This window comes from Erinaceus europaeus, chromosome 2 (genome assembly GCF_950295315.1).
Source record: "Erinaceus europaeus chromosome 2, mEriEur2.1, whole genome shotgun sequence".
Taxonomy (NCBI): domain Eukaryota; kingdom Metazoa; phylum Chordata; class Mammalia; order Eulipotyphla; family Erinaceidae; genus Erinaceus; species Erinaceus europaeus.
This window is the reverse complement of record NC_080163.1, coordinates 182626561-182639285: the sequence shown is the minus strand read 5'-3', so window position 1 is coordinate 182639285 and position 12725 is coordinate 182626561. Positions and strand designations below refer to the sequence as shown.

Sequence of the window (12725 nt, the reverse complement as noted above, 5' to 3'; positions counted from 1 at the left end):
TCCCTCTTAGGAATTGGCTCAGACAAGGCAAAGACAAAGAACTGAGCAGCTGAGCTCTTAGCCAGGCAAGAGCTGAACTTGCCTGAGTTCTTCGTGTAGGTGGTGAGTCGAGCACACATCTCTAGTCCACGCCTAAGCTCTTCCTTCTGTTTTAGTTTTATTTCTTTTTTGCTTACTGTGGCGCCCTGGGTATGAACCTAGGGCCTTATATATGTGTGATGCCACTACTGAGTGGCCTCCTAGGCCAAGCTTTTTCATCTTTTAAAGAGAGGAAAGACACCACAGCACTGGTCCACCATCCATGGAGCTCCCCCAGTGCTGTCCATGGAGCTGCCATGCTCAGTGCTGGGGCTAAGCCCAGGGCCTTCTGTGGGATGAAGTGCCCCATCTCCAGGGTGAGTTACTTTTCAGCCCACTTAGCCTTTGAAACACAGCAAAAATCAAGCACCATATGCTTCCTTTGTCTTCTCCCAGTATGTTTAGAACAAGTGGGTCAAGACTGAAGCTGACAGCCTTCCTAGTGGCTCCAGTAGGTAAGCCCAGTGAACCCCACATTCTCTTGACTGTTAAGACATATCCAAGGGAGTCAGGCAGTAGTGCAGCGGGTTAAGCGCACATGGCTCAAAGCACAAGGACTGGTGTAAGGATCCCGTGACTGTTAAGACATATCCAAGGGAGTCAGGCAGTAGTGCAGCGGGTTAAGCGCACATGGCTCAAAGCACAAGGACCCGCGCGTAAGGATCCCGGTTCGAGCCCCCAGCTCCCCACCTGCAGTGAGTTTCCTCACAAGTGGTGAAGCAGGTCTGCAGGTGTCTTTCTCTCCCCCTCTCTGTCTTCCCCTCCTCTCTCCATTTCTCTCTGTCCTATCCAACAACGACGACATCAATAATAACTACAACAATAAAACAAGAAGGGCAACAAAAGAGAATAAATAAATAAATAAATAAATAAACAGACATTAAAAAAAAAAAAGACATATCCAAGAGGGGCCAGGGAGTGGTGCATCCAGTTAAGCACACAGTATGAAGTGCAAAGATCTAGGTCTGAGCCACCTCTCAAGGGTGGTCACTTTACAAGTGGTGAAGCAGATCTGCAGGTGTCTCTCTGTCTCTCTCCCTCTCTGTCTCCCTCCTCTTTCAATTTCTTTCTGTTCTATCCAATAAAATAGAAAAAATGTCCACCAGGAACAGTGCTGGCACTAAGCCCCAGCAATGACCTTAGAGGCACAAAAAACAAACAAAAAAAAAAGACACACCCCCAAACTCCAATCTGGAACAACTTATTTAATTCCCAAATATCGATATCTCGGTCTGGAAGTGGGGTGTGTTTTATGTGCTGTCAGGACAAGTTCCACATATACCCTCCCACCCCCTGGGCTTGGTTGCAGATGGAGCCTAGGCCAGAACCCATGGACCTGCCACCCAGAGCCTGGACATCAGTCGCCACCAGCTCCAGGCATGATTTGGCCTGGTAAACCCTCTTGATACTGCAAGATGTTTCCATTCCCTTTTGTTTACTCCCAGGAGAGGAGAGTCTTTGCTGATTGCAGTTTAGTTTATTTTCCCACTATTAACATGTGTACATGCAAGTGTTTTCGAAGATGCTTACATTAGTGTCATGTTTTGCAGATGATGTATAACAGGAGGATTTAGGTGAGAATCTTTAGTGCAAAATCTATTGCTCCTGGTAATGAAGGAAATGCATGGGAGTCACAGTGAGGGATGATAATTGATCCCCCCCCCCACAGGCAAATTGTAGCTCTCCTGTTCCACCTTTGTCTTGGCACCCAGAGTATTAGTAGTTATTCGGATCAGAAGCAAGGCCTGCCTTTCTTTTTTTAAGTGTATAATTTGCACTTGCAGTCGCTGTTGAACCTCTGCAGTGGTGTCACTTTTGCTGAGTTCTGCTGATCTTACAGATGTCTGAAAGACTCCAAGGGAGAGACAGAAGTCTGCCTCGGGCAGAACACCTTAGGCCCACTTCTGCCATCCTTGGGACATTCAGTCAGGAATCTGCATCTGCAGATGCTGAGTATTTGACTGGGGGATTAGGTCATTTGTGAATTCATTTTCTGATTCTTTATGCTAAGAAAGGAAAAGGCAGTGCCTAAGCACCTCACAATTCTAGAGTCATTGATTTGCTGATTTTTTATTTATTTATTGCCACCAGGGTTATCACTTCGGCTTGGTGCCTGCATGACAAATCCACTGCTCCCATTAGCCATCTTTTTTTTTCTCTCTCTCTCTCTCCCTTTCTTTCTTTCTTTCTTTCTTTCTTTCTTTCTTTCTTTCTTTCTTTCTTTCCTTCTTTCTTCCTTTCTTTCCCTTTGGTTTGATAGGATGAAGACAAATTGAGAGGGAGGGGAAAGATAGAGAGGAAGAGAGAAAGACACTCTTGCAGACCTACTTCACCTCTTGTGAAGCTTCTACCCCGTGGGTGGGAACCTGGGTCTTGAACCCTGGTCCTTGCCCATGATAATGTATGCGCTCAACCAGGTATGACACTGCCTGGTCTCTGGGGTTGTTGATTTAAGAGCCTAATAAACATAGTATAATCTCAGGCCAGATGACTTTCCATGAAAGAGAATTTAGCTGAAGTGGAGGGAATGATCTATCTTCCCATTGCACTGAGAAATGGGAGACTCATTTTAGCAAAGAGAATTCACCTTTAGCAAAGAAACTTACTGTGGCAATAAGTAAATGAATAAATAAATATAAAAAAGAATAAATTTTAGCTATGATTATGGTCCAAAACTTGAGCTCCGTGGCCTGTTCCTCTTCTTCACCCCCGACCCCTAGTGTTCTGTTCTCCTCTTTCCCTTCTGCTACCCAGGCCTCTTCCAGTTCTTGGGGTCTCTTTCCTACCCAAAGGCTTTTGCTATTTCTCTATCTGGAAATTTCTTCCCTCTGTTTTTTTCTTTTCTCTCTTTTTTTTAATGCTATAATAGAATTTATATGAATGTGTTGTCTCTCACCTCAAAGTATTGTACATAATATTTTTGGACTGTGGGGGTAAATGAAACCATGAAAAGCAAAACTGTAGACAAGCAGGGTGGGGAGTTAACTACTGCAATATTCATTCAAGATTCTTCCACAGAAAGTATTTCAGTAGAGTGAGAGGATCAGTATTGCTTCTGCTCACAATAAGTATATTACTTTAAAGTGCACTTGAAATCTTAAGGGCATACAAATTCAAAGCTTTGAGAAACTTCTAAAGTCAGGGATGCCGAATTTAGGAGGCTGAAGGCTGTGAACTTCCCTTCTCACTTAATGCACACTTAATTTTACACTCTTCACAGGTAAGTAGACAGGGCCTTTGTTACATAAACAGATCACAAACCTGTTATGTCCAGGACCAAAACCAGCTCCATGAAACTGATCTTCAAAGAGGTAGAATCTTTTCTGGCATACTCTTATGTTAGATGCCTTTCCAAGGCCAAATCCCAAGGTACCAGCAAGTGCAACTTTAAGCAACCATCTACATCTTGGGTTTGATGCTAAATAACCTTGGTGGATGAGTCCTTGGGTGACAAGCATGCTCACAAGAGAAAATGGTAGGGCTCTCATCCAGAAGCTATCTTCTTGGCATACTCAGATAATATTTGTAATTCTTTTAAAAATATATTTATTTATTCCTTTTTGTTGCCCTTGTTTTATTGTTGTAGTTATTATTGACGTCGTTCTTGTTGGATAGGACAGAGAGAAATGGAGAGAGGCGGGGAAGACAGAGGGGAGAGAAAGACAGACACCTGCAGATCTGCTGTGAAGTGACTCCCCTGCAGGTGGGGATCTGGGGGCTTGAACCGGGATCTTTATGCCAGTCCTTGTGCTCTGTGCCGCCTGCGCTTAACCCGCTGCTCTACTGCCCAACTCCCCTCTGAGATAATCTTTGAAATCTCTCCTCTGTGGATGCGCAGCTTTGATTTCGGACAAAAAAGCAGGCTCACTTAACCTGAGTTTTTCAGTAAGTTTTCCTCCTTATGCCCAGTGTAAGTACATCTTCTCCTGCTGTTTGCTTGGTGGTGGCAAATGGGAACCTTTATCCTGATTTTCATGAGTAGATACTGAGGTCATGATGACATTGCTTCTCTTCTAGTTGAGTGTTTTATTCCTGGAGCTGAAGTCTCTGCAGCCAGAGCAACCTCCTGCCTCCTGCTCTTCTTGCTCTACCCCTCCTGATTTTCATGACTAGCTTATAGCTTATCCTGCTCATTCAGGTCATAGTTTAAATCATTTTGTAAATCATTTTGGAACCTTTATCCTGATTTTCATGAGTAGATACTGAGGTCATGATGACATTGCTTCTCTTCTAGTTGAGTGTTTTATTCCTGGAGCTGAAGTCTCTGCAGCCAGAGCAACCTCCTGCCTCCTGCTCTTCTTGCTCTACCCCTCCTGATTTTCATGACTAGCTTATAGCTTATCCTGCTCATTCAGGTCATAGTTTAAATCATTTTGTGAGAGATGCTTTTCCCCATCACCTACTGTATCCTACCCCTCCCCACTGCCTCATCACTTTGTTTTCTTGTTTGTTTGCCTCCAGGGTTATCACTCTGCTCCAGGGTTATCCACTGCTCTTGGGGCTATTTATTTATTTATTTATTTTAGATAAGACAGAGAGAAATTGAGAGGGGAGGGGAAATAGAGAGGGAGAGAGAAAGATAGACACCTGCAGACCTACTTCACCATTTGTGAAGTGACCCTCCCTGCAGGTGGGGAGCCAGGGGCTCGAAACGGGATGCTTGCGAGAGTCCTTGTACTTTGTACTATGTGCGCTTAACCCGGTGCGTCACCACCCAGCTCCCCTGCCCCATCACTTTGTATGACACTGTGTATAACATTAATTATTTTTAGGGGTGTGTGTGTGTGTGTGTGTGTGTGTGTGTGTGCATGTTCTTGGAAGAGAACCCAGAACCTTCTAAATTCAGAGCATGTGCTCGACCACTGACTTACATCCCCAACCCAGCTTTTATTATTAACATGGTTCTCTGAAAACTCACGCTGCTTATTTCTTATTAGAAATTTAAAGGTTACAGGATAATAGAGGTCCATACCACTGCCGCTACCAAAGTTCCATGCCCCCCACCAATAGCCATCATAGTTCTCCCAAGATCTTAGAGACAGGTTGACTAGGTTTTCCCCATAATATCATTTATTTCAATTCTCTATATTCCACATATGAGTGAAACCATCCGGTAGTCGTCAATCACTTCCTTCTTTACTTCACTAAGCATTACCACCTCTAATTCTATACATTTTGTCCCATAGGACATAACATTCACTCTTCTAGTTGATTAATAGTATTCCATTGATTATATGCCTCATAACTTCTTTTCTTTCTGGTTGTTTTTTTTTTCCTTGCCAGGGCTCAGTGCCAGCACCATGAATCCACTGCTCCTGGCAGCCATTTTCCCCCCATTTTATTGAATAGGACAGAGAGAAATTGAAAGTATAGGGGAAAACAGAGAGGGACAAAGAGAGACACCTGCAGATCTGCTATACCACTTGTGAATCATCCCCCTGCAGGTGGGGAGCAGGGGTTTGAATTCTGATCCTTTGTAAGCCATTGTGCTTTGTGCTTAACCAGTAGCATCACCACCTGGCCCCCACTTCATAACTTCTTTAGCCAGTTATCTGCTTATGGGCATTTAGGCTGCTTCCACTTTTTTAGCTATTGTGAATAATGAAGCTATAAACATGGGGGTGCATATGTCCCTTTGAATTAGTCTTTTCCTGTCTTTATGATAAATACCTAGGAGTGGTATTGTTGGTTCATAAGATACTTCCACTTTTATTTGCTTAAAGTTCCTCTCTACTGTTCTCCACAGTGGCTGCACTGGTTTGCATTCCCACCAGCAAGGTAACAGAGTCCCTCTCTTACTACACCCTCATCAGCACTTGTCACTTCCTATTGTGTTAATGCCGTCCATTTTCACAAGTATGAGGTGGGAAATCTCAGTGGGGTTTTAATCTGCACTTGTCTAATGGTGAGTGAAGTGGGGGGCATTTCTGCATTTATCTGCTGGCCATATGTATCTCCTCTTTTAAAGATAATCTTGCTTATTTATTGTTCTGCTAGTCTTTCCCTGCCTGAATGGGAGCCTGGTGAGGACAGAGCAGCAGCTGTCTCTCATTCACACACCCCTTTAACATGTCCACCACCAGAAGATTCACTACGAACACTTGTTGGGGAAGAGGATGAACAGGGGAACATGTTTGATAGACACCATGGGCCACTAGCTGCAGGCCCAAGTGGGGTCTGTTGTGCACATACAATACTCGACCCCTGGTGCTGGTATAAACCTCTCCATCCTGAATGTGTTCAGTGTTTTAAAAAGCTAGGGCTGGGTAGTGGAACACAAAGACACAGGTTCAACCCCCTAGGCCCTATGTGCAGGAGTGAAGCGCGTCTTCAGGTATCTCTTTCTCTCTCCTTCTCTATCTCCCTTCCTCTCTCTCAGTTTTTCCCTGAGCTATTGAATATAAGAAAAAGAAAGAAAAAAGTGACCAGAGACTGGCAAAATAGCTCACTTGGATAGCACACTACTTTATCATGTGCACAAGCCAGGTTCAAGCCCAACCTCTACTGTGTTGGAAGATGCTTTGCTGATACAGTACCTTTTTCTCCCTATCTCTCTGTCTCCATTACTATCTGAAAATGTCAGCCCATGTGCCCCAGTGATGGCAAAAAAAAAGATTCAGAGGGTTAGGAGGAGGTTCAAATTTATAGATGTTCTTCTGTCTGAGCAACCTGCTGGTAGTATCACAGGTAATGTCATTTGGGGAGGGAGGGGTCTCACATGCCTGCCACCCACCATTGTTCCTGATTTCAGGGCTTTGCTCTACCTCCTTACCTACCCCCAGCCCTGTGGGTATGTGCTTTCAATTCACCTAAATGGCCCAGGAGGTTTAGGACACATGTGCCCTTCAGAGCAGGTATGGGGCGCTGCATGGCTGGGAGCTACCAACTTCTCCTGAGCTGCCACATCACTGAGCCTGATGTGTCCTCCAGCCCTATTGACATGGCTGATGGGGACCCTGGCCTTGTCACAGGAGGGTCTTCTGAAGGCTGACTTGCCCTTTTGTCTGGAGGTGCTAACTTACCTCCCAGACTTCCACCCCACACCTACCTGGCACCTATGCCAACCCAGTGCCTTCTGTCCTGTCCCTTGAGTACCTGCTACCAGCCTCTTCCAGCATCTAGAAACATCACTAATCAGGAATGGCTAAGCCTGTTAATTCTCCTGGTTTCTGGCCTCCCGCATATAATTCCAAGGCTTCTGGTGGTCTTTCCCTCATCTATCTCTCTGTCACCATCTCTCTGACTTTGCTTAACTAAGGTCCACCTACTGCGGTCAGCAAAGGGACTCTTCTGCATGTCTCTGGAAGCATGGCAGAGTTTTCCTTCTGGACACACTCTTTATCAAGCATGGCTTTCTAACTGTGTACAGTTGCTAGGCTGCAAAACAGGGGCATCTGAGAGCCAGCACATTCATGAAGAAGACCCTTTTTTTTTTTCTTGGCGGTATGAGTACCTTCTATTTCTTTTGTGGGCTACCGATGGAGCAACGTGTTGACTGGCTAAGAGACCTGGCTGGAGGAAGCAGAAAGTGTGAGATGTGAGTGTCCTTATTTATGGGAAGGAGAATCTTTGGGACGTGAGAGAGTGCCCAGTAAAGGAAAATGGCTTCGAAAAGGGCTGGATAGTGGCACACAAGTTACTGTGCTCAAGGACTGAGTTTAAATCCCTAGTCCTGCAAGGGGGGAGGCTTCAGCAGTGGTGGAGCAGGCTGCAGGGGTGTGTGTGTGTGTGTGTGTGTGTGTGTGTGTCCCTCTCTATATCCCCCTTCCCCATTCAATTTCTCTCTATCCTATCAAAATAAAAAAGGAAGAAATGAGAAAACTTGCCTCTTGTGTAGGTACTGAGCCTCAGCAAAAACTCAGGTGGAAAAAGCAAGCAAACAAATAGAAACATACATGTGGTTACCTGTGTGTGTGTTTTTTCTTGTGGTTCCATCTGGGTTGTGGTTTTGGGAAGGAATAACTCAGTAGTGAAATGCCTTTCCTTCTCGTCCTGCCAAAGTTATGTGCCATCACTCTGAACTTGACCATCTTCCTGAATGTGTTTGCAGGTCTCCTTTCTGTAACACCACACACACACACACACACACACACACACGCACACCCTCTATCCTGTTCTCTGTGGATTGAGTCATGATACTTAAGGAATGGGCAGCTAGGTTTCACCTCTTTGAGGATAGAGTACAGTCACATGATTGGGGATTCTTGTGCATGGAAGATTTGTCAGTTTGGCCTCATTTAGTTATTTAATCAATAATTTAGTTTTATCAGTATGGGCTCATGAATATTTATATTATACTTTGAGTTATCATCCGTGCCATGCTATTTATTTTATTGATCAGATTGTCCCAGCATTGCCTTGAGAGGTTTTTTTTTGTTTTGTTTTGTTTTCCTTCTGGCTGGTTCCTGTGACTCCTTGACATTCCTCCATAGCTGTGCAAAGCTTTGCAGAGAGCATCCTGTTCCTTTCTGACACTGCAGGGTGCTCCAGGCTCATCTTGCACGTCACCATTCTGGAATCAACCCTTTCTCGGAGAGCCCTGGTTCCTGTACATTGGAGAATGATATTAGAAGTCAAGATCTGGACACTAGATGTGCTCGTTGCTACTGGGACTTTATCACCTCCAGGCACTCTTAAATGACCAAGCAAGAAACTATGCCTGTGTATACTAACCTGTGTACATCTACATGCCTATAAATATTTCTATATAAAATTAGGCAGTGAGCATAGTGATTATGCAGAAAGACATTCAGGCCTGAGGCACTAAAGTTTCCACTAAAAACCAAAGGTAGCAGTGCTTTGGGGAAAAAAAAAAATCTAGGTGTAGTCAGATATTAGTCTAACCGTGATTTCACAGTGATGTCACAAACTCTAATCTATCAGAGTTGTTAATTCTCCTCTCCTTCCCTTAATAATTTCTAAACTGCCATTCCACTAGTGGCTCCCACCATCCTTTATCCACATACTTGTTCGATAACATAGATATGTGTAGTGGCAACTCCAGGAAGTGGTGCAGTAGATAGTGTTGGATCTAAAAGCATGAGGTCCCAAGGTCAATCCCCGGTATCACGTACACCAGAATGATGCTCTGTTTTTTTTCTCATAAGTAAATAAATAAATAAATATTTTTAAAGTGTACAGTGCTTTTGCAGTTGTTAACCCTTGCTACCCAAGGAAAATAAGTTTATCCACTAGAGTTCACTGTATATATGTTTTTTCTTTTTGCCTATTTTACTTCTGCACTCATTTTCAGAGCTACTTAGATCAGCACCTTTCCCCCATACTCCCTTCATTGGACTTTTCCCTATGTTAGTAATACAGTTAAATTCTGTTTTCACCATCTGCATTCTGCTCTTGCTCCTCCAGACAACTACATGATTCCTTTTGTTTTTCTTTTTTTATATTTATTTATTTATTCCCTTTTGTTGCCCTTGTTGTTTTATTGTTGTAATTATTATTGATGTCGTCATTGTTGGATAGGACAGAGAGAAATGGGGAGAGGAGGGGAAGACAGAGAGGAGGAGAAAAAGATAAACACCTGCAGACCTGCTTCACCGCCTGTGAAGGGACTCCCCGCAGGTGGGGAGCCGGGGGCTTGAACCCGGCTTTAAGCTGGTCCTTGTGCTTCACGCCATGTGCGCTTAACCGGCTGTGCTACCGCCCAACTCTCTTTGTTTTTCTTTAGTTATTAACACTGAGGCTTTGAGCCTGCTCTATTCTACTGCTCCTGGTAGACTTTTTTAAAAAAACCTTAGTGGAGGAGGGGGGAGGTGAATGGTGGTGCAACTGGTTGAGTGCACATATTACAGTACGCAAGGACCCCCGTCCCTGCCTGCAGGGGGAAAGCTTTTTGAGTAGTGAAGCAATGCTGCATGTGTCTCTCTGCCTGTCTCCCTCTCCATCTCCCCCTACCCTCTCGACCTCTGGCTGTCTCTGTCTAATAAATAAAGATAATGAAAAAAATTTAGAAGATAGAGAGGTTGAAAGGGAGAGAGGGTGAGAGGAGGGAAGGTACCGCAACACCACTTCACCATTCATAAAGCTCCTCTTGGTGCTGTGCATGGTACTTGAATGTGATGTTAGGGGCTTAAATTGGAATCCTGGCACATGGTAGAGTATATGCTCTACCAAGTGAACTATTTGCTAATGTTTCCTTTCTTCCTTTTTTTTTTTTTCCCCTTAAATGTTTTAAAACATTAGAAAGAAAGAAAGGGAGAAAGAGCAAGCCAACCTGTCACTATACTCATATACATAATTGTATTTAACAGTTTTTATAAAATTCTAGTAGTTAAGAACTATTACACTGGGAGTTGGGTGGTAGCGCAGCGGGTTAAGCGCACATGGTGCAAAGCGCAAGGACCGGCAGAAGGATCCGGGTTCGAGGCCCCGGCTCCCCACCTGCAGGGGAGCCGCCTTCACAGGCGGTGAAGCAGGTCTGCAGGCGTCTATCTTTCTCTCCCCCTATTTGTCTTCCCCTTCTCTCTCCATCTCTCTCTGTCCTATCCAACAATAACAACAATAATAACTACAACAATAAAAACAACAAGGGCAACAAAATGGAAAGTAAATAAATAATTTTTTTTTAATTAAAAATTTTTAAAAAGAACTATTATACTGGGTGCTATACTTATGATGGTTAATTCTCATTGTATACAAATAATGAGTCATTACATTGTACACCTGAAACTGTAATATTATTTTATGTCAGTTAAGCTCAATAAAAAGAAAGCTATTATTAAAAATGTTTTATTAATAATTTAATAGTGGTTTACAAGATTATAAATTCCTTACCATTCCCCCCCCCAATTTTTTTTTCTTTTAATGAACAAGTTAAGGTTCATTATTTGTGTTGTAAAGTTCTATAAGTTTGGGTAAGGGGTAGATAGCATAATGATTATGCAAGAGATCCTCATGTCTGAGGCTTCAAAGTCCCAAGTTCAGTTCCCCACACCACACCACCAGAAGTCAGAGCTAAGCCGTGATTTGGTTAAAAAAAAAAAAAAAAAAAAAAAAGTCGGGGGTCGGGCGGTGGCGCAGCGGGTTAAGCGCATGTGGCGCAAAGCGCAAGGACCGGCTCAAGGATCCCGGTTCGAGCCCCCAGCTCCCCACCTGCAGGAGAGTCGCTTCACAGGCGGTGAAGCAGGTCTGCAGGTGTCTGTCTTTCTTTCCCCCTATCTGTCTTCCCCTCCTCTCTCCATTTCTCTCTGTCCTATCCAACAACAAACAACATCAACAATGGCAATAATAATAACCACAACGAGGCTGCAACAAAAGGGGGAAAAATGGCCTCCAGGAGCGGTGGATTCATGGTGCAGGCACCGAGCCCAGCAATAACCCTGGAGGAAGAAAAAAAAAAGTCTAGGAGTTTGAGTTTGATAAATATACAGTGTCATACATACACCTCTTTGTCTTTTAAAAATTATTTATTTATTTATTTTGGTTAGAAAGAGAGAGAAATTGAGAAGGAAGAGGGAAGTAGAGAGGGAAAGAGAAAGAGACACTTGTAGCCCTGATTCACCACTTGTGAAGCTTCCTCCCCTACAGGTGGGGACTAGGGGCTTCACCCTGGTTCCTTGTGCATGGTAATATCTGTGCTCCACCAGATGCACCACTACCCAGCTCCCTGCCACCTTATGGAATGGTATAGCTTTTTTTTTATTTAATATTTATTTATTTTTGTTGCTGTTTTTATTGTTGTTGTAGTTATTGATGTCGCAGTTAGGTCAGAGAGAAATGGAGAGAGGAGGGGAAGACAGAGAGGGGGAGAGAAAGACAGACACCTGCAGACGGGCTTCACCGCCTGTGATGCGACGCCCTGCAGGTGGGGAGCCGGGGGCTCAAACCGGGATCCTTCCACCAGTCCTTGCGCTTTGCGCCACGTGCACTTAACCCACTGCGCTACCGCCCTACTCCCTGTATCACTATCTTAAGACAAAATCCTAACCCCTAACCAAGCTTCTTCCTTCTAAAAAGTCTCTGACCACCATCCATTTACTGTCTCTATGGTTTTGCCTTTTCCAAAATATCATATCCATGAAATACATACAGTGTTGTATTTTCAGACTACCTTCTGAATTGAGGAAATAACACTGACCTGCTTCTTAGACCTCCTTTACATCTCACCAGTGGCTCTGATAATATTGTGGTTTTTTTTTTTAAATATTTATTCCCTTTTGTTGCCCTTGTTATTTTATTGTTGTAGTTATTATTGCTGTTGTTACTGATGTCATTGTTGTTGTTTAGGACAGAGAGAAATGGAGAGGGGAGGGGAAGATAGAGAGGGAGAGAGAAAGACACCTGCAGATCTGCTTTAAAGCTTGTGAAGTGTCTCCCCTGCAGGTGGAGAACTGGGTGCTTGAACCGGTATCCTTATGCCCTTGCGTTTTGTGTCACCTGCACTTAACCTGCTGCGCTACCGCCCGACTCCCTGATGATATTCTTTGTAAAAAAAAAGGATCAAATCCAGAAGAGATGGAGCAGTTAGCCACCAAGTCTCCCACTCTCCCTCAATTTGGAGTCACCCCTCATGCTGTCTTTGACTCCCATGGCTTTGATGCTCTTGAAGAAACAGGCCAGTTATTTTGTAGACTGCGCCTAGATTTTTGGTTTGACGGCTATTTCCTGGCATGTAGATTCAGGTTATGTAT

The 12725-nt window shown here is 43.9% G+C and overlaps 1 protein-coding gene and 1 long non-coding RNA gene across 2 annotated transcripts in view; one reads left to right on the top strand and one right to left on the bottom strand.

Moving 5' to 3' along the window:
• Window positions 1-12725, top strand: part of LOC132537030 (uncharacterized) — a 221398-nt gene that overhangs the window by 167079 nt on the left and 41594 nt on the right. The window lies entirely within an intron of this gene.
• LOC103128593 (OCIA domain-containing protein 2-like) lies at window positions 3232-4155 on the bottom strand. Its single transcript, XM_007539477.2, is given in 4 exon segments — window positions 3232-3333; window positions 3336-3589; window positions 3871-3941; window positions 3997-4155. Coding segments are annotated over 4 exon segments (504 nt in total). The 5' UTR covers window positions 4074-4155.